Source organism: Cervus canadensis, chromosome 2, assembly GCF_019320065.1.
Source record: "Cervus canadensis isolate Bull #8, Minnesota chromosome 2, ASM1932006v1, whole genome shotgun sequence".
NCBI classification, from domain to species: Eukaryota; Metazoa; Chordata; class Mammalia; order Artiodactyla; family Cervidae; genus Cervus; species Cervus canadensis.
Genome location: NC_057387.1, coordinates 101,293,495 through 101,318,395, shown reverse-complemented (window position 1 = coordinate 101,318,395; position 24,901 = coordinate 101,293,495). Strand labels below are relative to the sequence as shown.

The following is a 24,901-nucleotide window of genomic DNA, read 5'->3' as shown; positions in this document are numbered from 1 at the left end:
CTTTCATAGAGGAGAACCCAACACACCTGGCGGGGATGAGGGTCTTTGTACACAGCTGAGACTGAGAGCTACATCTTTTGACCCCTCAGTTCATGGTTTATTCTGTTCTATCATCTGGGAATTGTAGACACTGGTTTTGATTTGCTTCCCTCCAGTTAACACTGTAACTTGCCATTTGCCTCAAAGATGAGTCTGAACCATGAAGATGGACATAACACCGCCTTGCATTCACGGAACCCTTTTTCTTTTTAAAACAGTTTCCCTAAGATGATCTCATCTTTATTTTCACCTCATCCTTGTCAAATAGGTAGGGAAATTTTTGCCTTAAAAAGCACAGTATGAATGTGACGTTTTCTCCCCCTTGCGTTCCAGGGTCATGCGTCTGCAGGACGAGCTGGTCACGCTGCGTCTGGAGTGCACGAACTTGTACCGCAAGGGCCACTTCACCTCCCTTGAGTTGGCTCCGCCCTCTACTTTAACCACTGCTCATCTGAAGGCAGAGCCCTTGACCAAAGGAACCCATTCTTCGTCTACCTCCTGGTTCCGAAAGCCCATGACTCGGGCTGAACTTGTGTCCATCTCCTCCTCTGAAGATGAAGGAAACCTTCGATTTGTGTATGAACTACTGTCTTGGGTAGAAGAAATGCAGGTGGGTGTACATTCCAAATACTTATGCAGCACACTGAGGTTCCTTGAACCCAGCACTTGTCTAAGAGGGTCAGGTTGCTCTGTGTCCCTTGTATAGATTCCCTTAATTATCGCTGCTGCCTAGTTCCCAAGCCCCTTTCTCTATTAAATTTTGAAAGAATAAGATCAGTTCCAGTCATAAAAATCCCATCTTAAATGCATGAAAGTGAAAGTGAAGTCACTCAGTCGTGTCCAACTCTTTGCAACCGCACTGACTGTAGCTTACAAGGCTCCTCTGTCCATGGAATTTTCCAGGCAAGAATACTGGAGTGGGTTGCCATTTCCTTCTCCAGGGGATCTTCCCGACCCAAGCATTGAACCCAGGTCTCCTGCATTGTAGGCAGATGCTTTACTGTCTGAGCCACCAGGGAAGGCTTAAATGTATTGGCTTTTCTGATTTGAAGCCCTCACGGAGCTCTTCCCTTCAGTTGACTGTTCTCTCCGTGGGAGCTGGCGGGAGAGGTTGCCAAGTCTGTAAACCTCAGTTATCTTTTCTAAAGTTCCCTCATTGCAGAGGAGCTGCTGCTTCACTGTTGTTTTTGTGTCGGCTCTGAAGTGTAAGCAAGACTGCTCTGTCACAGTTCTAAGGGGCAGTATTCACATGTATTCTAGGATAACGGTTCAAGTTCGACATCGTCCTCTTACCCTCTAACCCTTTTGTTTTCTATGAAATTCTTCCCATCTTCTGAAGATAGATTCCCCCTGTACCAAGAAATAAACTCAAAGACAAGCTCTTTTACAGTTACCTTCCATTAGCCAATAGTTGATGACATGAATGGAGCTTAGTATTTATGGATATTCATTTCTTATCTCCATTCTGATTGTGAAATGAAGAGACTCCATAAAGGGAAATGCCTAAACTATAAAGTTAAGCCTTCCAGCCTGTGGGGACACCTTTCTTGTTGGCAAATTCAGGGATGTATTCCCATCATGCAGCAACAAAAGGCTGCTGTTGCTGCTTTTAGGGATGGGGTTTATCCTCCAGCTCCTTGAGGGTACGTCATAACGTACTTTCCTGTAAGAGGCCGAGATGAAGATGGTTTAGATGTCCTTTTTGCCAGTCTCCTCTCCACAGCCATGTTGTCCAAACTGATGCTGACAGTTTTCATTTTCTGCCAACTTAGCAATAAATTATATTCATAAATTTTTTTCCCAGATGAAACTGGAGCGAGCAGAGTGGGGCAATGACCTGCCTAGTGTAGAGCTGCAGCTGGAAACACAGCAGCACATCCATGCCAGCGTGGAAGAACTGGGCTCAAGCGTCAAGGAGGCCAGGCTGTACGAGGTGCGAGGCACTCAGAGTCCGTTACGGGCAGCTGGGGGGCTGTGCGATGGAGCAGTAGACAGTGCAGCCACCCCTGTCATGAAACCTGACCGCAGGTCCCTTTTGCACATGAAGTATCTCTTGCTTTTTTGAAATAATGTTGCAGGAAAGGTGTTTTTATAAACTCCTTTTTACTAAAAAGAACAGTGACACTGAAAGCTAAGGTCAAAATTAGTAAGTAGCGAATGCAGTTTCCAAACTCAGGCCCTTGGATCCAAAGTTTATGCTCTTTCCACTGCCCATCTACCTGCAGTAGAGAGCTGGTAAGCAAAACTGTTTCCTCAGTCTCTCCTCTCCCTCACTCTTTGGTGTTCTCCCATTTTAAATTTCAAGTCTCTTCCAAAAGCATCTAAGTAGGTTGAGGAATCCGCAGGCATAGTTTTGCTTAGAAACCTCCCAGAATTACTGGCGAAGACCATGAGCTCTGGGAGGTGTGCTCACTCTGCCAGGCTGTCCACACTCATTGCTGCTCTGAGCTGTCAAATCTCACCCAGAGATGCACTGTCCAAACTTCTGTTTTCTCAGAGTAACTAATCTCTGTCTGTGTGCAGACATAATATTTATATAGTTGAAATCATACCATAGTATAGTTTACTTTTTCTCTAATATATTTTTATCTCATTCTTTTCTTATCAGGGAAAAATGTCCCAAAATTTCCATACCAGTTATGTTGAAACTCTTGGAAAGCTGGAGACACAGTATTGTAAATTGAAGGTGAGTTTTGACTAACTCTGTTTTGTTCTGTTCATGGAGCGTGTGGTTCCCTAATTCAGAAGGCTCTTGGTTTGGGCCTGTTTTGGTTTTCTATTTATTAGGTTATCTTGTTTCCTGTGCAGTTGTTCATATGTATCATGACATTTTTCTCAGTTTTCTTCCTGGGTTAGAAACCACTGCCCCAGAAACTTTTTAGTAGAGCTGATCCTAGTTATTATGCTTCACCAAAGCAGTGGCCATGGGTGCTCTTGAGCCATCAAAACTCAAAGTTTGAGATTGACAGGGCAGGGACCCCTCTTCTGTTTGCTCTTCGTTCTTGTCTTCCGAGATTGTGCAGAGCAGGACCGGCCCAGGGTCGTCCTCATCCACGAAGCCCCACACAGGCCTGGCATGTTCTCACTTCCAGCTGGGACTGACACGGGAGTCCCATACCAAACTTTTACTAAATTTAAAACTGCAGAGAAACACCCAGAGATTTAAAAAGCAGCGCTAAATTCATTTCCTCAGCTATTCTTTCCTTTGATGTCAAATGTGCTATATTCTATAGATGAAAGGCTGACAGTCTAACCTTGTAATCCTTCCTTTGTCTAGGAAACTTCTAGCTTCCGGATGAGGCACCTTCAGAGCCTACATAAATTTGTCTCGAGAGCTACAGCTGAGTTGATCTGGTTGAATGAGAAGGAGGAGGAGGAACTAGCATATGACTGGAGTGACAACAATCCCAATATCTCAGCCAAGAAAAATTACTTCTCTGTGAGTCTGGCACAACAGACCTGTCATATTTGGTAACAGCAGCGGAAGGAGCCAGAGGGGCTGGTCTGAGAGCCTGGGTTTCGGGATTTGTATTTTGCTAGTTAGAATAGGGACCCTGCTTAATACATCTGTTCCTGTGAGAAAGTGTATATGGAGAGAGGGGAAATCAAGCTCTAGAATGAATTTATTTGGAATGTAGTTAGAAAGGCAGTGTCTTGGGTGACAAGAGCAGCAGTCTACAAATTGAATCATTTTAGAAGCAATTTAACTTTGTGGTCAAGGTTATAGACTTTGGAATGAGATGGACCTTAATTGAAATTCTTATTCCTCTGCTTGTTAGCTCTGTGACCGTGGCAAGTCATTTACTCTCCCTGGACCTCTGTAAAATGGGATAATAGTGACACTTCAAAGGGTTGTGTAAAAGGCTAAGTAACATTTAGCAAGCGAATATAGTACAAGGCTTACTATTGTTTACCTGAGGTGTATTCTTGGCTACTTATAAATTCTGAATTCTCTGAAGTATGATTCTTCTGAAGTAAGGGAGAAACGATACTGTAACACAGTAAGTAATCGGTAAGAACGAAACTTAGGCTATATGGAGACATAAGGAAAGTGCTCAGAGAGCGTCAGGGAGAAAAGGTCAAGTCTGATAGCAAGGATCAGTACCCAGTGGCACAGAAGAGCTGGCCTCTGAACTGGGGCCTAGAGTGTTAACAGAACCTAGAGCCAGCCAGTCAGCTGTGCGGATCACGTGCTGTGTCGGTGGGTGCTGACGTGAACCCTCCACTCCAGCCACGGTCCCTCCTCTCTTGCCTTCAGCCTCTCCTGTGTTCCCCTGCTTACTCACATCTGGCTCAGGTCCCGTATCTGCTGTGAGTCATTCTCCAGTGATTCCGGCATTTTTGCTCTTCTCTGAAATCCTCTAGCACATACCGTTCATGCATCTCATTCTGGCACTAACCCTGGGCTGCGGGCTTCTGTAAAGTAGGGTAGGGAACACAGCCTTTTCTTTATTTCTACTCCTTCCTTAATAGCACCTATTGAATAAAGCTGAATTAAATTTTCAGGAGCTGACAATGGAACTAGAGGAGAAACAGGACGTGTTTAGGTCTCTACAAGATACAGCCGAGCTCCTGTCCCTTGAGAACCACCCCGCCAAGCAGACTGTGGAGGTGCGTGTGACTTGAGGGTGTGAGGGTGAAGTGCACAGAGGTTGTAATTATACAAGTGCTCACATCAAAGACTTAGCTCTGCTGAGGGGCCTGGAGGAAGCATCAAGGATCATGCATCTTAGGTTTTCTCCCTTTAACCTCAGCCCCCTAAAGACGGCAGAGAGTTGTGATAATAGTCTAATGAGGACACTGAGAAACACCAGAAGTGATATCAACTCCTGACTTCATGGGGAAAGTGACCTGAACCATATTTCAGAACTGTCTAAACATATCCTGCTTCTTGGTGTGGTGCCTGTGGCCAGGGAAGAGGCAGCAGAAACAGCAGAGGGATTGACTTAGACCTGGCGTTTGCTGCCCCCATCATTTAGTTGCAACTGAGCGTAGACGAGGCCTTTTCTGTGTAACCTCTGCTAGCAAAACCACGTTGGATAAAAGACAGGCCTCTTTTTTGTGGGGAGCTTTGAGCTGATGCCAGCCAAGTGTCTCATGTATCCTCTGTTGGCCTCTGGCACTAGCGGAAGTGTAGATGGAAGAGTGCCTCGCACATATGTGGCAGGTCTGTTAAACTCGTGCCCTTCTGTCCGTGTGCCTGGTCGTTGCAGGCTTACAGCGCCGCTGTCCAGTCCCAGCTGCAGTGGATGAAGCAGCTGTGCTTGTGTGTTGAGCAGCACGTGAAAGAGAATACTGCTTATTTTCAGGTACCTGGGCTGTGTGTGTGTGTGTGTGCACGCGCGTGCGTGAATGAGCATCAGAGGGGATGGATCTGTTTTCATCAGAGGGGATACCTTTCTTCATTCAGGCAAGAGACTGTAAGTGTGTGTGTGTGTGTGTGTGTGTGCGCGCGTGAACGAGCATCAGAGGGGATGGATCTGTTTTCATCAGAGGGGATACCTTTCTTCATTCAGGCAAGAGACTGTAAGTGTGACTGCCTGTGCTGGTGAGGTTAAAAACACGTCTGTGTCAGTGAATCTTGACTACACAAACCATGACCCCAAAAGTTAGTTGCTTAGAGCAACAACCATTAGTCAGCTCGAGAGACTCTGGTTTGGTGGTTTGGGCTAGGCTCAGCTGAAGATTTTTTCTCATCCTGCCTGGGTGCAACTGGCTACAGGCAGTTGGCAGGCAGGCTGGGGGCTGGTTGGTCCTGAATTGTGTCACTCCCATGTCAGACAGCAGACTGGGGTGACAAGTCAGTATGCAAGTCTCTAGCATCCAGTAGGCTATCCTACTGGATCCTTTTAAAAATTTTTTCTGCCTGTTTTTGATTTTCCTGGAGGCTCAGTGGCACATGACGGTTAATAGAATGACTTCAGGGGTAGAAGGTAGCAGGGAAGCAAAAAGTAAACTGGAGTGGGAAGGAGTAGCTGTGTTCCACAAGCAGCCAGAGACAGCGTGTCCCAGTACACAAGTACTTTTTTCTGCTGTGACATGTATTAATGTGCCATTGGCTAAAGCAAGCCCAGCTTGGGGAGGGCTTTGCTGGGGGATAAAAATAGACTCCACCTCCTGATGGAAGGGGCTGTAAAATATCAGAACCATTTTTTTTTTTCTTCTTCATCAGTCTATCACCACATCAAGAACATACTGCTTGTTTTCAGGTGAGGGTGGGAGGAGGAAATAAGCCATTATCTCTGTTTGGATTTGCTGCTGATTAAATAAGCTTCCTGATCATTTTGTAATCATATCAGTAAATTGAAACACGTGATCACTCAGCCTCTAGGCTTTTCATAAAGTAGACCTGACAGTCAAGTGCTGTCACCAGCCAGGACACAAGGAGAAAGAGCAGTGGTTTCTGAAGGGTGAGGCACACTAACTCTTGTATTGGGTTCAGTGGACTTCGTGGCAGCCAGCCCTGCTGTTTCCCTGGCGTGGCCTTTGTGATCCAGGACTGCCTAATCAACCGGCACAGTCGGGTTGCTCTTTCTCCATCTTGGTATAATGATGCACTGAGCACCAGGTACCCTTCCCTCTTATCCCTGCAGTTCTTCAGTGACGCTCGAGACCTGGAGTCATTCTTGAGGAACCTCCAAGATTCCATCAAACGGAAGTATTCCTGCGACCACAGCACCAGCTTATCCCGCCTGGAGGACCTGCTGCAGGACTCCATGGTGGGTGTTGCATCAGTGGGATGACTGCTTCTGGGAAGCAGGGTAAACCCTGTCAGCTGCTGCTGTTCATATCCTTGAAAGCGCCAGGGCTGCGGGTCATTGCTGTAAAGTTTGGCTCACATTCGATTGGAGTTTAATCAATGTGGTTCTTTTTCTCTTTTCTTAAAGAAGTTGCTAATAAGAGTCTTTTGGGTATGCTCCTGCAGTGAGGGCCTAGCCAGGTCCCCCTGGCCACATGGTGTTCATTACTGTTTCTTTGCATTGTTCCTATTCTAATTCAGTAGTTGGAGCCAAAGATGGGGTGTAGAGCATGAAAAATGGGGTTGATGGGATCAGCTGACACCAAATTCTTTTTCACTCTCTCGTGCAAAGAGAATTAAAATACCAATGAACTAGACCTGAGCCACTTTTTTCCTCCTTTGGAAATTTTCTTTTGGTAACAATGAGATATTTGAAACATTAATATCTTATTTAGATGTAATACAGTATCTATCCAGTTTATTTATGTAGCAGTATTAACTTTTTAAAAATAGTTTTGCATGCAGGATTTAATCCAAATCAAGTTTATGTTATACAATGAACTATTCCTTCAGTGGTGTCAGTAGTAAAAGTCAGCAGCAGATTACTTACTAAGCATATATTATATAGTTGACAAGATGGGGCTCAAACTACATCTCAAATTAAGATGGAAATATGTATTTAATAGGGAAATTACTTTTCCTCTGTGAGAAGCCAAGGGGAGTCTCACATTTCAGTAACAAGTTATAAGTAAGAGAACCAGAATAACCCAAAACAGTGTCATTTTCTTTTTCTTTTTTTTTTGCATGGGTGAGACTTGGGAATTTTTGAACATTAATTGATGGAAAAAAAAAATACTTTCAGGTATTGTAAAGCTATGAATGAATTTAGGCTCAGTGGTTTCACCTGAGCAAATAATTTGTGAACTGAATTAACTTGGAATGAAGGGTAAAGACCTGACTTTTCCGATGTCTCTAGAATGTCTCTCTCGGAGGCACATCAGGTATGAAGGAGGAATATAATAATCCTTGGCTATTATCTCCTCCCTCCCACAGAGTACCTTCCTGTCGTAGGGTAACTCCTCTGCAGGTGTTGTGCTATCTCCTCTTCTCGAGGGTCGCTGCTCTGCTCCCTCCTCTCCAGGTCAGGGGCATCGAGTTGGCGGCGTCATCGGGGCATGGAGTCACCTGGGTCTGCTCCGCTGCTTGTCCGTCAGGTTCGGGAGCATCTGTCATGGCTTCTGGTTCTTTTCAGACCTTGTACCACGCTGAGCACTTGGTCTCTGGAGCTTGAGATGTTTGGCTGTGGGTTAGACAGAAATTGACATCTTTATTGCAAGGAAACTGAAATGGGTAGACCAGCTCTCAAGAATGGAACAATGTGGCTGTCTCCCTGACATATTCCATTCCTCTCTCTTAACTAATAAGTTAAAGTTGTATTTCTTCCAATCATGCTCCCGGGGACAGGCACAGGTAGTTTGTTTAAGCATTTCTTTTTCTCTACTTGCATATTCTTAATTCTTTAATGGCATTTCTTAACATTATTAACTCTTTACCCTCATCACATCTACTTCATCCCAAGAAAGCCCTCTTCTGGGGACTTTTTAATACATCAAAATGAGCTCAAAACATCCTAGCTAATAGATAAAGGTTGTCTTTTACTCTCTAATGGAATTGGTAGTAGATTGCTACCAATTTTGTTGACAAGAAGTTCATTAGTTTTTAAGAAAATTGGGTTTGCAGAGACTTGAGAGTTTGAATTTTGCATGAGATCTCTTTCAAATCAATCAAATTTATATAAATACAGCACAGCAAGACTCCAAAAGGTAAACCCTAAATTGTTTATCACAATACCTTCACCAACAACTTTAATTTATAGGTTGTTGGTTGAAGAGCTAAGATCTTTCTCTAGAAAGTTTGGTTCAATCTAAGAAAGTAAAATATTTCTAATAGAGCTTGGGAGATAACATTATTTAAAAACGAAAAGAAAGAGCATAACTCTAACTTCTCCTAAGCAGAGAGGCAAGAGCTGGCTTCTGTCAGTGAGAAATTGAATTATAATAATAACAACCACAACCTAGTTATTATCATTGTTTTTAACTTCCATGTTCTCTGAACCTTATTTGGCAAAATCCTTTGTTAGCTGTATTTGGCAGCTAGAAATTCTTTTTTGTTTTATTTATTTATTATTTGCTTTTGCATGTGGCTTTATGGTTCATTGAAAACTGCACAGGGAGAAAGCTGCAAAATTTGAGTATAAATGCACTTGGTTGCAGACAGAAGCATCTTCTCCTGTCTTCTTTATCCCTGTGTTTCTAAGATGGCTCCACCAAGGATCCCTACTTAACCGAGAAGTGACGTTCTCAGAGGGAGTGGAGCACTCAGTTTTCTTTGTTGACTCAGTCTCCCAAGGAGCTACATTAATGTCTCTTTGGTTTTCTTCTCATTTTGTAGGATGAAAAGGAGCAGCTTATACAATCCAAGAGTTCCGTTGCCAGTCTTGTTGGGAGATCAAAATCCATTGTTCAGCTAAAGCCACGTAGTCCTGACCACATGCTAAAGAGCACCATTTCCGTGAAGGCCATCTGTGACTACAGGCAGATCGAGGTGAGGAGGCGGAGAGGGTGCCTCCTGCTCCAAAAGGAAATGAGGGAGAAGGGAGCCTTCAGTTAGCGTTAGGAGAGTAAGGAAGGTCAAATGACAAGAGTTCTGTTAGAACTAAACGTGCTCAGAGCTATCGTTAAAAACCTTAGCCTCAACTCTACAACCGACCTGCTCCCTGCCTCAGTAACCGACATCGTTATCTACCCAGGTGCCTAAGAGTGGATAGAAATGGGGGTTTTAGCACCCCAGAGAGATCCATGACTCCTCTCTTCTTTTCGTACAGCTGGTAGGATTACCAAGTTAGCATTTGTAAAGAAACACCCCTCACTGCGCTTCCCAGGTGGCGCGGTGGTAAAGAACCTGCCTGCCAATGCAGGAGACATGGGTTCAATCCCTGGGCCAGGAAGATCCCCTGGAGTCGGAAATGGCAACCCACTCCAATATTCTTGCCTGGAAAATCCCGTGGACAGAGGAGCCTGGCAGCTACAGTCCATGAGATCACAAAGAGTCGGACACAACTTGAGCACACACATATATACACACACACACAAATATTCCTCAAGTATTCTTCTTTCTATCCCTGCTGCATCTACCTAAATCAGACCCACTTGGATTATTGCATCAGCCTCCCATTCAATGTATTCTTTATCCTACCACCAGCATGATCTTAAAAAAAAAAAAATCACTCCCCTGAATAAGTCCTACAAGAATTCTCCATTTGTTCTTATTTATTTTCTTTTTTAAGATTTTTATTTCCACATGGACCACTTTTAAAGTCTTTATTGAATTTGTTGCAGTATTTTTTTCTGTTTCATGTTTTGGTTGTTTGGCCACGAGGCATGTGGCCTCTTAGCTCCAATCCTGACCAGGGATTGAACCTGCTCTCTCTGCATTGGAAGACAATGTCTTAACCACTGGAATACCAGGGAAGTTTCCCCATTTCTTTTCAGAAAGTCTGAATTCCTTAATGTGGCTTCAGAGTCTTGGAATAATCTCTTACCCCTCTAATGAAGACCGGGTCTTTTGCCTTCCATGCATTCCCTGGTAAACCGAGTGTGTCACACAGTTTTGTAACCAAGTAGCACATCAGAATATGTGGGATATGTATCTCTAGTGGCCTAGCAAACTTCCAAGCACATAGTAGGCTCAATAAATATGTGTTATACCAAAGAACGAATGACTTCTTCCTGTGCTTTTCTTTGTCTCAATATTTCTGTCTATAAATTAGACAGAAACCAGTAATACTGGTTACCTGTCTCCCAAGAGAAAGAGCTGATGATTTCAAATGCTTAAACATTTCAGGGATTTGAGTGGGGTGACAGGAAGGGAGGATGTGGAAGTATCACAAAAGCAGAGTTGTATTATGTCCCTTTAATTTTTGCCGTGTTCATTGTGGATACAGAGAGATTGCTCTTGGAGCTCTTACAGTCTCCATATAACTGTCATATCTGAGTTACTTGGCTTGTAACAGGCATTTAATAAACACTTGCTTCATTTATTTCTTTCATGTTGCAACCATCTCTGGGTTGTGTATTTATATACATTATCTTTTTGTCAAAATCAGAAAGTTTCCCTAGGTGATAAAGATCTCCAAAATGATTTTTCTTTAAGGATTTCATAGCCTTGGGATCAGGCACCAGGTAATACTAGGTTGTTTGTTTATCCATTAGCAATAACTTGTAAATTTGTCTCTTCAGATCACTATTTGCAAGAATGATGAGTGTGTATTGGAAGATAACTCACAGAGGACCAAGTGGAAAGTGATCAGCCCCACAGGGAACGAGGCAATGGTGCCGTCAGTCTGCTTCCTCATCCCCCCACCCAATAAGGATGCCGTGGAGACGGCCAGCAGGTACCGGCTCAGCTGACACGCTGTGCTTTGGGGGCGAACCGACGGAGGGATGAATCTACATTTGCTTTCCAAGCATTGTTGTGATTTTTAAACAATTTCAAATGGAGTTATTTTGTCTATCTTTTGTCTGTCATTGCTTTTCCACTCTGACTTCTCATAATTATATTATCAGTATATTCACATAACATTCATGAGATGACTAAATATCTGCTTGAGGGTATCAATTAATTTAGGTCTAAACATTCCTGTGTTGTTAATATTTGACTTGTTGCCTTTCTCTGCTCAGTTCTGCTGAGACAATCACATTTTTTCCCTTAGAAGATCTCAGGCCTTAGAAAAGCTATAGCCAGGTTTTGTGTTGTTTGTAGGGTGGAGCAATCTTATCAGAAGGTGATGGCCCTTTGGCATCAACTACATGTCAATACCAAAAGCCTTATCTCCTGGAACTATCTGAGGAAGGACCTTGACCTTGTAAAGACCTGGAATCTGGAAAAGGTAATTATGAAAGTTTTAACCCAGGCTTATAGCCTATTGGCAAGTTTTATTTTTTCAGCAGGAAGTTTTTTCTATTACTGTGAGACCCCTGCTTACCCAGTTGGTGGGAAATGAAGTCAGGGATACTGTTTCAGGGTTAGGGGCTTGAGGACCTTAGAAACGAAAACCTTTTGGATAAATGTGAGGAATAGGGGAACACTGGTGTATTGGCCATCATTAAGGTATACATCCTAGAGGGCACAGACTGCTTCTGAGATGCTCATAATGTCCTGCTTCTTGATCCGAATGCTGATTTCATGCACAAATTCAATTTGTGAAAAATAAACATGTTTATAAATATGGTTTGTGCACTATTTTGTATTACATTTCCATTCCATTGAAATGTCCACTGTTTTTTTTCTCTGCAGCTCCGCTCCTCAGCACCTGGGGAGTACCACCAGGTTATGAAGAATCTGCAGGCCCACTATGAAGACTTTCTGCAGGAGAGTCGTGATTCGGCCCTCTTCTCAGTGGCTGACCGTCTTCGCTTGGAAGAGGAGGTGGAGGCGTGTAAAACCCATTTCCAGCACCTGATAAAGTCCATGGAGAACGGTGTGTGCCTTGGGAAGAGGGAGAGGAAAGGTGGAATGAGAGCCCTGAAAGGTGCTGCTCGACCCGACCCTTCATATAAACTAGAAAGTATCATCACCACCTTTTTACCACTTGCATTGCTAGAAAATCTTGAGATAGCAAATAACTCATAGAGCTGAATTCTCAAAATCAGATCGTGGAAGAAAAGGCTGTATTTTATTCATTATTGCTAATAAACCTATCCTGTTTTCTTGTGGAAATTATGTATTTGGACCTTCAGTTCAGTCACTCAGTCATGTCCAACTCTTCACAACCCCATGAACTGCAGCACGCCAGGCCTCCCTGTCCATCACCAACTCCCGGAGTCCACCCAAACCCATGTCCATTGAGTTGGTGATGCCATCCAACCATCTCATCTTCTGTTGTCCCCTTCTCCTGCCCTCAATCTTTCCCAGCATCAGGGTCTTTTCCAGTAAGTCAGCTCTTTGCATGAGGTGGCCAAAGTATTGGAGTTTCAGCATCAACATCAGTCCTACCAATGAATACCCAGGACTGATCTTTAGGAGGGACTGGTTGGATCTCCTTGCAGTCCAAGGGACTCTCAAGAGTCTTCTCCAACACCACAGTTAAAAAGCATCAATACTTCAGTGCTCAGCTTTCTTTTTAGTCCAACTCTCACATCCATACATGACTACTGGAAAAACCATAACCTTGACTAGATGGACTTTTGTTGGCAAAGTAATGTCTCTGCTTTTTAATATTCTGTCTAGATTGGTCATAACTTTCCTTCCAAAGAGTAAATATCTTTTAATTTCATGGCTGCAGTCACCATCTGCAGTGATTTTGGAGCCCAGAAAAATAAAGTCAGCCACTGTTTCCACTGTTTCCCCATTTATTTGCCATGAAGTGATGGGAACAGATGCCATGATCTTAGTTTTTTGAATGTTGAGTTTTAAGCCAACTTTTTCACTCTCCTCTTTCATTTTCATCAAGAGGCTCTTTAGTTCTTCTTCACTTTCTGCCATAAGGGTGGTGTCATCTGCATATCTGAGGTTATTGATATTTCTCCCAGCAATCATGATTCCAGCTTTGCTTCCTCCAGCCCAGCGTTTCTCATGATGTACTCTGCATATAAGTTAAATAAGCAGGGTGACAATAAACAGCTTTGCCGTACTCCTTTCCCTATTTGGAACCAGTCTGTTGTCCCATGTCCAGTTCTAACTGTTGCTTCCTGACCTGCATTTGGACCTTAAAGATCAGTATATAATGCAGGGAATTTGGGAACAAGCAGAAGGTTCCCCATATAAGGCCTTGCTTTCATTCATGGAGTATCAGCTTTGGTAGATCCAATGGTACACTGTTTCAGGGTAAATCTGTTTTTTCCAGGTTTGCTGATCTCTGTTGTAGTGCTTAATGGTCTTCTGTGCTTGTGCCTTCACAGAGGACAAAGAGGAAACTGTGGCCAAGATGTACATTTCAGAGCTGAAGAATATTCGGCTGCGCCTGGAGGAGTGTGAACAGAGGCTAATCCATCGAATTCAGTCTCCTGCCAGCTCTAGGACTGACAAAGATGCTCGGCAAGACAATGCGTTAAGGATCGCAGAACAAGAGGTAAGCATATAGAGCAAGGTGGGTGCTCTAAGACTGCTCAGTAGAGCTGCTACTTTCCACTCTGTCCCTTACATGTATGTTATATTCTGTGACATGGTTACTGTCAGTCATGTGACTCCACAAATAGCATGGGCTCTGATGTACACTTTTCTCTGTGACTTTGAGCAAATTCTTTTCTTTTTTTTGAAGATGTTTTTGATGTGGACCTTTCCTTTCTAAGTCTTTGTTGAATTTGTTACAGTATTGCTTCTGTTTTATGTTTTGGTCTTCTGACCATGAGGCATGTGGGATCTTAGCTCCCCAACAAGGGATCCAGCCCACAGCCCCCTGCAATGGAAGGCAAAGGCATAACCACTGGATTGCCAGGGAAAACCCCTGTGCAAATTACTTTTCATCCTTAGTTTCCTTTCTTAAAAAATGGAGATAGTATGAATCTCCATCCGTAGAAGAACTGTAGATGGAGATCTGTGACATTGTACAGGAGGCAGTAATCAAAACTATTGCCAAGAAAAAGAAATGCAAAAAGGCAACATGATTGTCTAAGGAGGCCTTACAAATAGCTGAGAAAAGAAGAGAAGCTAAAGGCAAAGGAGAAAGTATATACCCATTTGAATGCAGAGTTCCAAAGAACAGCAAGGAGAGATAAGAAAGCCTCCTCAGCGATCAATGCAAAGAAATAGAGGAAAACAATAGACTGGGAAGGACTAGAGATCTCTTCAAGAAAATTAAGATACCAAGGGAATATTTCATGCAAAGATGGGCACAATAAAGGACAGAAATGTATGGACCTAACAGAAGCTGAAGATATGAAGAAGAGGTGGCAAGAATACACAGAAGAACTGTACAAAAAAGATGTTCATGACCCAGATAATCACGATCATGTGATCACTCACCTAGAGCCATACCTCCTATAATGCGAAGTCAAGTGGGCCTTAGGAAGCATGACTACGAACAAAGCTAGTGGAGGTGATGGAATTCCAGTGGAGCTATTTCACATCCTGAAAGATGATGCTGTGAAAGTGCTGCACTCAATATGCCAACCAATCGGGAAAACTCAGCAGTGGCCACAGGACTGGAAAAGATCAGTTTCATTCCAATCCCAAAGAAAGGCAATGCCAAAAAATGCTCAAACTACTGCACAATTGCACTCATCTCACGCTAGTAAAGTAATGCTCAAAATTCTCTAAGCCAAGCTTCTACAGTACATGAACCATGAACTTCCAGATGTTCAAGCTGGATTTAGATAAGGCAGAGGAACCAGAGATCAAATTGCCAACATCCGTTGGATCATCGAAAAAGAGAGTTCCAGAAAAACATCTACTTCTGCTTTATTGACTGTGCCAAAGCCTTTGACTGTGTGGATCACAGGAAACTGTGGAAAATTAAGAGATGGGACTACCAGACCACCTGACCTGCCTCTTGAGAAACCTGTATGCAGGTCAAGAAGCAACAGTTAGAACTGGACATGGAACAACAGCCTGGTTCCAAATCGGGAAAGGAGTACATCAAGGCTGTATATTGTCACCCTTCTTATTTAACTTGTATGCAGAGTACATCATGTGAAATGCTGGGCTGGAGGAAGCACAAGCTGAAATCAAGATTGCTGGGAGAAATATCGTAACCTCATATATGCAGATGACACCACCCTTATGGCAGAAAGTGAAGAACTAAAGAGCCTCTTGATGAAAATGAAAGAGGAGAGTGAAAAAGTTGGCTTAAAACTCAGCATTCAGAGAGCTAAGATCATGGCATCTGTTCCCATCACTTCATGACAAATAGGTGGGGAAACAATGGAAACAGTGACAGGCTTTATTTTTTTGGGCTCCAAAATCACTGCAGATGGTGACTGCAGCCATGAAATTAAAAGACACTTACTCCTTAGAGGAAAAGTTATGACCAATCTAGACAGCATATTAAAAAGCAGTGACATTACTTTACCAACAAAGATCTGTCTAGTCAAAACTATGGTTTTTCTAGTAGTCATGTATGGATGTGAGAGTGGACTCTAAACAATGCTGAGCACAGAAGAATTGATGCTTTTGAACTGTGGTGTTGGAGAAGACTCCTGAGAGTCCTTTGGACTGCAAGGAGATACAACCAGTCCATCCTAAAGGAAATCAGTCCTGAATATTCATTGGAAGGACTGATGCTGAAGCTGAAACTCCCAATAGTTTGGCTACCTGATGCGAACAACAGACTTATTGGAAAAGACCCTGACGCTGGGAAAGATTGAAGGCAGAAGGAGAAGAGGATGACAGAGGATGAGATGGTTGGATGGCATCACCAACGTGATGGACATGATTTGAGCAGGCTCCGGGAGTTGGTGATGGACAGGGAAGCGTGCTACAGTTCATAGGGTCGCAATAAGTCAGACACGACTGAGCGACTGAACTGAACTGAACTATAGGAGTCACAGAAGTTTTGAAAATTAAGGGATACAGTACATGCCATGAGCTTCCTGGAAAAGTAAAATGCTATAAAAATGTAAGGTGATATTCTTGATGTAAAAGCAGCAAATATTAATTGCTTTATTAAGTTTTGGGGGGCATGCAAAGAAAGTAAGCCAAAGGTCCTTGCTTTTGGCTTATAGTGTAAAGAAGAGCAAAAGGTTAAAGTCACAGTTAGAGATTTCAGTATAAGAGATGTCATTAGAGAATACCTAGTGTACCTCCAGATTTCCAAGCAAACATTGCTGTATGAATGTAGAGTGTTGCTGGAACATTCCTACTTGGGGTATGACAAGAGAGTTCTGTGAAGAATATTAGATTTGATATAGGGGCTTAAAGGAAATGGAAAGGAATGCCTAATGCGGAGGAGTGAGTTTTCTCAGCTGTCTCAGTAATTCCTAAGCCTTAAGAGAAGAATGAGAACCTAGTTTAATTTTCTTTGCTCATAAAGGATCTGAGGCTGTGTGAGGCATGTCATTGTTCATTGCTGTTCAGTCTCCAACTCTTTGCAACCCTATGGACTGCAGCATGCCAGGCTTCCCTGTCCTTCACTATCCCCTGGAATTTGCTCAGACTCATGTCCATTGTGTTGATGATGCCGTCCAACCGTCTCATCTGCTGCTGCCGCTTCTCCTTCTCCCTTCAGTCTTTCCCAGTGTCAGGGTCTTTTCCAGTGAGTCGGTTCTTTACATCAGGTGGTCAAAGTGTTGGAGCTTCAGTTCAACTTCAGTCCTACCAATGAATATTCAGGGTTGATTTCCTCTAGGATTGATTGGTTTGATTTCCTTGCTATCCAAGGGATTCTCTAGTCTTCTCTAGCAGCACAGTTTGAAAGCATCAATTCTTTGGCTCTCAACCTTCTTTATGGTCCAACTCTCACATCTGTACATGACTACCAGAAAAGCTGTAGCTTTGACTATATGGATCTTTGTCAGCAAACTGATGTCTCTGCTTTTTAATATGCTGTCTAGGTTTGTTTTAGTTTTCCTTCCAAGGAGCAAGTTCTTTTAATTTCATGACTGCAGTCACCGTCCACAGTGATTCTGAAGCCCAAGAAAATAAAGTCTGCCACTGTTTCCACTTTTTCCCCATCTATTTGCCAGGAAGTGATGGGACCGGATACCATGATCTTTGTTTTTTGAATGTTGAATTTTAAGCCAGATCTTTCACTCTCCTCTTTCAACCCCATCAAGAGGCTCTTTAGTTCTTCTTCGCTTTCTGCCGGTAGAAAACCACTCTAGTATTCTTGCCTCTAGAACCCCATAAGCAGTATGAAAAGAGGCATGTCAAATAAACCTGTAATTCTCATATTGAATTTTTTTTCTTTTTTTAACTTTTCTACAGTCATTCAAAATCTATTTGTCCCTGCAAAAGAGAGCATTCAAAGAAATTCAGGTTAATATTGAGCTCTTCTAAAGGACTTTTCTTTTTTTAAAGAAAAATTATTTTGAAATAGTTTCAGATATAGAAAAGTTTTTATTCTCATATAGCCTTCACCTGGATTCCAAAAATGTTACCATTTTTCTACATTTGCTTCATCATTTTCTTCTACATATATACACAAATAATAATAATATTTTTTTGGAGAGTAACTTCCAGACATAGTGCTCCTTTACCCCTATGTACTTCGACAAACAAGGATAGTCTCCTGCATAACCACGGGACAGTGATTAATGAACACTGATCTTGAATATATTACTGTTACTAAGACCTTAACTGAAATTTCTTTAGTTGACCTAATAAGCGCCTTGTTTTGGTTTTGTTTTTTTTACTTCACTGTGTGGCTTGAAGGATCTTAGTTCCCTGATCAGGGATGCAGTCTGTGCTCCCTGCAGTGGACGTGCAGAGTCCTAACCACCAGACCACCAGGGAGCACCCATGATTGCCCTTTCTGGAGCACCTCCCACCTCAACAATTCCTGCTTCCTCTTGCTTTTACCAGCCCCAACGCTAGGATTAGTGTCTCTCCAAGGAGTCTTGCTTTCTTTAGGTTCCTTTATTTAGGAACCTAGATTGGGTGCTGACTGTGCTCATTTCTGTTGGGCTATCTACTTTAGGCCTGCTCAGCAGATAGAGCATACATGTGACCACAAATATTTGTATATGTCTCTCTCCATCCTGCTCCAACCCAATACCTCAGGGCTTATTCTAACTTCTCTTTTCTTCCATATTTGTAACTCCCTTCCCCCAGACTGAAAAACCTCCTTTACATTATCCGTAGTGTAAATTTACTTATTGCTCAATTCTAACATGTACAGATAATAGTTTCAGTACTGCTAACTCATAGGATTACAAAAAGCAAACCTACTATCCTGAGTTTAATGTAATTCTTTTTGTCTTTATACTGAAGGTATGTCTGTAGTCAATTCTGTGTTCAGAATTTATGTGTTTGTATTCTTTGCCCTGCTCTGCCTTCATTGCTGTTGCCTGGTTTATTCCATCATTCTTCTATATATGACATTTGGTCTGTTTCTGATATTTTGCTGTTCTGAACTAGAACTTCTTGATAACTTCTTGGTTTAATTCTGTCTCTGTGTTTGTTGTATGTCTTGTTCCTGATAGCACACCCAAGAGGATCTGCAGCAATTGAGGGCAGACTTGGATGCTGTTTCCGTGAAATGCAACAGCTTTCTCCATCAGTCCCCATCTGGTTCCAGTGTCCCAACTCTGCGCTCAGAACTCAATCTGCTGGTGGAAAAAATGGACCATGTGTATGGTCTCTCCACTGTCTATTTAAACAAGTGAGTGAGTGAGAATTTGGGTCAAGAGGGCAATGTTTGCCATTCAGATGGGGGGAAAAATGTACCTGGAATGTTTCATGAACAATTCAGGGAGATTGCAGGTCTTGAAGAGCTTGTACTCATAAAAAGAGACCTTGGCTTTAGTTCAAAATAACATGGAGTGGGTTCATGTGAGCTGCAATGATCAAATGCTGGGAATACAGAAGGGGAGAAGGGGAGTTTATTTGCAGTTTTATGACTATTTCGAATCTCATTTCTCTTTGATTAGATACTTCTTTTTAAAACAGAGAAAGGGACACTAAAGAAAGAAAAATTTTTATCTCAACTGAGTATTAGGCTTTGAGGGTCTTCCCTCTACCCACACATCCCTGCCTATGACCTTGAGGAGATCTTAGAGTCTTCATGGTTTTGAGTGGGTTTCTGTCCTCAAGCCTATTTTCTTGTGAGACCTCAACCATGTGTACGCATGTGTTGTGTGTCCCAGTGTCCCCCAAACTATATTTTAATTGACTTAAATTGGCAGTACATATATTATGCTTGTTTTTATGAAACCCTGTCATCATTTAGTAATGATGAAGTTGATTTTGACAGTTACATTGGTGAATCTCTTGGTAGTGCTCCAGGTCCGAAGCCCAGCTCTTAAAATGCATGTATTAATGGAAGTGATTTTATCCTCACAGGCTGAAGACAATTGATGTTATAGTGCGTAGCATCCAGGATGCCGAACTCTTAGTCAAAGGTTATGAAATCAAGCTGAGTCAAGAAGAAGCAGTGCCAGCAGATCTCTCAGCTCTGGAGTCCCATCGGTCTACATTACGGGTTGGTTTCTCCTAGTTCCTAGTTTGACAACATACTCATTGCTTGGGGTTAGCAGAGAAATGCAGTTTTGGATGGCATGCCACTGATTAAAGTTTGCATTCGAATTAGGCAGAATATTATATTTAATGTCTTTTTATGTGGGTCCAAAGAAGAGAGGATTGAGACATATATCTAACTACAAAAGGGAGATAAAGGACCATGCTTTTCTATTTATTTTTTCCCTTTTCTCCCCAGTAAAATCATAGTTTAATTGGATACAATCAATGGTTATGTTGTAAGTTTGTAAATCACTTAGCTCTTACCTCCTTTGATGCTCACAAGCAACTCTGTGAGGTGGCTAGAGGAGGGAATTTTACCTCTGTGTGCAGATAGAATACCAAGATTCAGATTGGCTAAGTGGCTTGTCATGGTTTCATAGCTTATAAGTGGTGGAGTCAGGTTTCAAACACTCGTTCTTGCACTTTTCTCCACTGGCTGCCTAGTGTGCCTCAGCACTATGGAGGCATTTCTGGCACAAACACTGCAGAGTCTGGTTCTGAATCACAGATGTAACATGGAGCCAGCTGTAGACAATGAACTTGTTTTGTTCCTTAGTCTGAGTCCTTTTTAGCATGGAATATATTTAACCTGTTGCTCTGCTTGTGCTTTTATAGCACTGGCTTAGTGATGCGAAGGACAAGAATTCAGTGTTTTCAGTCCTGGATGAGGAAATTGGCAAGGCCAAGGTGGTGGCAGAGCAGCTAAGCCGTCTGACCCCAGAGCGGAACCTGGATCTGGAGCGCTGTCAGGAAAAAGGCTCCCAGCTACAGGACCGTTGGCACCGGGTCATTGCCCAGCTCGAGACCCGGTGAGTGACAGCCCCACCCTTTTCTTCTCTAGGGTTCAGAAACTAGGTTTTAAATGAAAATACAGTTATTTCTGTGTATGCTTATTTAAAGGCAGAGATTGGTCAGAATGTTGTCCAAAATGTATACTGTCACTTAATTTCTACCCCATCCTGACTGATTCCTCCTTTAAATAAGCATACACTCACTGACCAGGGAACGCCTGCATCCCCTGCAGTGGTAGCACGGAGCCTTAACCACTGGACCACCAGAGAATTCCCTAGCTTTGATACTTAATATGAGTCATACTCATAGTGGGGCTTTGCAGAATTTCTTGCTTCCTTTTCATTTGCTAATTTAGTGTTTTTATCTGTTACTTGAGGTTCTGCTTTTGATGACTGATTTGAATAGGAAAGACAGAAAACCACCTATCTGAGACCAGGTTAGTTAGGAAAATATATAGGGAGAGGGGTGATAGAGATTCATGTAAGTTTGGATTAATTCTCTATAAATGAATTATTATCCCAAAGCTAGTTAGACTAACAAAAGTGGTATAAGAAGCTGTTACTGGAATTAAGAGCAACTACTCTTTTTCACCCACTCTACCCCTACTTTTCTCCCCAAGAAACCAGTGAGTCATAAATCATGGCTGTGTACTCTGACAGGTCCTCTATCGCCAGGAGACCAAAGTGTGCAGGCAGTACTACCTTATTGGCAACCCCAGTAATCCTTGGCAACATAGGTGGAAAAATTGACAAGGATTATCACGGGATGCCAGGCTTCAAAGCAGTTTGCAGGTCCGCAGGGCACGCCTGCTTTCTACTCCCTTCTCCCCACAGAGTACTGGGAGTATGCATGGCTCTCAGTGCTGCATTGCTCTTCCCTCAAAATAAAGATGTATTCCTCGTGGTCAAGCTCAGCTGGAGGCGTGGCTGGGCTAAAGAGGGAATTGCCTTGTTTACTTAGTTGTATTTAGACCAAGATATCTGATAGCAATTTCCCTTTGCTTCTGCAGCCAATCTGAGCTAGAAAGCATCCAGGAAGTCCTGGGAGATTACCGAGCCTGCCATGGAACTCTCATCAAATGGATTGAGGAAACCACTGCCCAGCAGGAAATGATGAAGCCAGGCCAGGCTGAGGACAGCAGAGTACTCTCCGAGCAGCTCAGCCAGCAGACGGTGGGTGTGGCCATGGCCCAGTGGAAGTCACAGGGGGAAGCAACTAGCAGTTAACTTCCCCCCTGATATCAAAACATCCTGAGCCTCTTCTGAAAAGGGTTCAAGCAGAATGGTCACTAGATACTGGTTTTGCATTAGGGTCTTCCAAGATTGGAAGGCCCCTTCCAATCCTGAGTTCCCCTGAGTATATATTGAAAGCACTAGAGGGTCAATATTGCATCTTGTTTTGCTAGGATTAGAATATAGGAAATGAAAACCCAGGGAAGCTGTAAGTTGAAGAAAATTATTTCATTCAAAACTGTTTTTATATGTTGGTATTTTGAGGGATTTTTTTTTTTTTTTTGGCTCCCTTACTTACTATGAGAACTTGAACCAGTTGCTTAATCTGTTAGTATTCTGCTTCCCTCAGCAGTAAAATGCATATAGTCCATTATTTGTTCAACTGCCCTCTTAAGGTTTTTGTAGTTAGGATTAAATGAAATGATACATGTAAATTACTTAGAACAGTGATTTTCAAAGTGTTGACAGCCAAAGTAGCAGCTTCAGCATCACTTGGGAACATGTTAGAAATGAGAGTTCTCAGACTCAAACCCAAATCTATCGAGTCAGACACTCTGGAAGTGGGACCCAGCAATCTATGATTTATCCAGTGTTCTAGGTGATTCGGACACAGCTAAGGTTTGAAAACGCTGCATTAGAACATAATAAATGCTCACCTGTTTCAGTGATGATAATGACAATTATAAAATGTTGTGATGTTTTGGTTCCTAGGAGCTGTTTGCAGAAATTGAGAAAAATCAGACAAAACTGGACCAGTGTCAAAAATTTTCCCAGCAATATTCCACCACTGTAAAGGTAATGCTGCCAGTCCTAAAAATAACATAAATAGTCTCTAGCTTGAAGATCTGTGTGTCACTGGAGGGTTTGTTTTTAGACAAGCAAGCAGATCTCTTCTGCTCCATCTTTAAGTTAATGCAGGTGTGTGTTTGTCATGGCACATATTTGGGGATGCTCAGAGAGGTACCAGACAAGAAATGAGTTTCAAGGAGTCTCCATTTGACTCCTGAATGGATGAATGACAGGCCTCTCAAACTTGCCATGTGAAAAACAGAATGTTTGGGTTTTCTTCTCAACACGCTTCTCACTGTCTTGCATATCTCAGGAAATAGTGTCCTCATTTTCCTTACTGCTGAGGCAAAAAAAGCCCAGAGTCATTCTTCACTCTTCTCTTCACCTTAAATTTTATGTTTAATAGCAGTCTGGGAACTAGTCGGGTCCGTCTTGCCATGTTTCCCAGATCTGACTACCCCTCACCGCCCCTCCCACCCCCCTCTCCCAGGTTCACATCTCAGTGAAGAACCTTCTGGAGCTGCGCCAGTGCTCTGCGCTGCTCTCTCACTTCTGCTCCCGCCCGCTCAGGCTCTTTTCCCACACAGTAGCCAGACTCACTTTGTAAGAACATACCACATGTCACGGAACCTCAGACACTGTTGATTATGAGCCACGTTACTTTACGTACTGCCTGAAAGGGGGAAACTCCACCAATGATGCAAATGCCAAGTGAGACATTTTCCAATTTTAGCGATACCAAAATGTGAGGGAAATGTGTACCTTGCCATAGCGGAAACATAGATGAGATCCTGTCACTCTCCTGCTCGGTACTGTCTCGTGACTTCTTGTCATACTCATACTGAAATTCTAATTCTTTTATAGTTTACCAGGCTATGCAAGATCTGGCTCCCTACTCCCTATTTCTCTGATAAGGTCTTTAAAGAAAACTGACCTGAGATTCTTCTATATTGATTTGTTTATCACATGCCTTCCCACTAGAATGGAAGTTCCAGGGGAAGGAAGTTTTTTCTAACTTGTTCCCCATTATGTGTGTAGCACCAGAACAATGACAAGCACGTAGCAGGTGCTCAGCAAATAGTTTTTTAATGAATACATTTCTTTAGTTAATAACAGGAGACATGGTATCACAAAGAATTGAATTCAAATCCTAGCTTTGCCATTTTCCAGGCTTCAGACTTTGAGCAAACATTTACCCCTTAGAGTTTCTGTTGCTATGTCTCCAAAATTGTGAATAGTAGCTACCTCACTGAGTGATTGCAAAGATTAAATGGGATAATTTATACATAGGACAGTGCCTCAAAATTAAAATACGTTCAGTAAATGGTAGCACATGCTTTTATTTTTATTAGTATTTGGTTGTTAATACTACTGTGCTAAGTCAATTCAGTTGTGTCCGACTCTTTGTGACCCCGTGGACTGTAGCCCACCAGGCTCCTCTGTCCATGGGATTCTCCAGGCAAGAATATTGGAGTGGGTTGCCATGACTTCTCCAGGGGATCTTCCTGAACCTGTGTCTCCTGTAGCTTCTGCAGTGCAGGCAGATTCTTTGCTGCTGAGCCACTGGTGAAGCCTTTTTTTTTTTTTTTTTTTTCAATAGACTGCTTAAGCACTCGGTCAGTATTTTTCTCCTGCCTAGAATTTTCAAAATTGACAACAGAAAGCAAGACATTCCAGGCGAAAGGAACTTCATAATTAAAGGCACAGAGGGATAAAATACAATGATTATATAAGGAAAGAGCAAATTCTAGCTATCCTGGTATAGCTAGAAATTGTATCATACATGAGAAACAGTGACTGTGAAAACAGAGAGGAGATTGGGGTCAACCCATGAAAGGCCTTGTTCAGTTCCTTTGTCTTTACCGTCTATTCTTGCTCCTCAAAATGTGGTCTTTGAGCCAGGAGCATTGGCATCACTTGGGAACTACTCAGAAATGCATAAGCTGCATTTTAACAAGACCCCCAGGTGAATGTTGATATTTGAGGAGATCTGCTCTAAGTCATTGAAAACTTTCAAACAGGGAAATGAAGTGGTTATCTTTTTGACTTTAGAAAAGTTATTCCAGTAGCATGGCAGAGGTGAGGGTCTGAGAAGGAGAATGCCACAGGAGGCTGTGGCAGCATCATGTGATCCATG

The 24,901-nt window shown here is 42.6% G+C and overlaps 1 protein-coding gene across 25 annotated transcripts in view; it reads left to right on the top strand.

Moving 5' to 3' along the window:
• Positions 1–24,901, top strand: part of MACF1 (microtubule actin crosslinking factor 1) — a 337,865-nt gene that overhangs the window by 181,249 nt on the left and 131,715 nt on the right. For 24 of the 25 annotated variants that reach the window (XM_043461815.1, XM_043461824.1, XM_043461814.1 and 21 more), the window contains 17 exons: positions 373–649; positions 1,844–1,972; positions 2,648–2,725; positions 3,317–3,478; positions 4,546–4,650; positions 5,253–5,348; positions 6,633–6,758; positions 9,230–9,382; positions 11,077–11,231; positions 11,600–11,726; positions 12,134–12,317; positions 13,738–13,907; positions 18,916–19,094; positions 19,775–19,913; positions 20,567–20,760; positions 21,753–21,915; positions 22,687–22,770. In XM_043461815.1, coding sequence (XP_043317750.1) covers positions 373–649; positions 1,844–1,972; positions 2,648–2,725; positions 3,317–3,478; positions 4,546–4,650; positions 5,253–5,348; positions 6,633–6,758; positions 9,230–9,382; positions 11,077–11,231; positions 11,600–11,726; positions 12,134–12,317; positions 13,738–13,907; positions 18,916–19,094; positions 19,775–19,913; positions 20,567–20,760; positions 21,753–21,915; positions 22,687–22,770 — 2,521 coding nt within the window. Of the gene's footprint in view, positions 1–372; positions 650–1,843; positions 1,973–2,647; positions 2,726–3,316; positions 3,479–4,545; positions 4,651–5,252; positions 5,349–6,220; positions 6,249–6,632; positions 6,759–9,229; positions 9,383–11,076; positions 11,232–11,599; positions 11,727–12,133; positions 12,318–13,737; positions 13,908–18,915; positions 19,095–19,774; positions 19,914–20,566; positions 20,761–21,752; positions 21,916–22,686; positions 22,771–24,901 lie in introns of those variants that run through there. The other variant, XM_043461820.1, reaches the window with a different exon arrangement.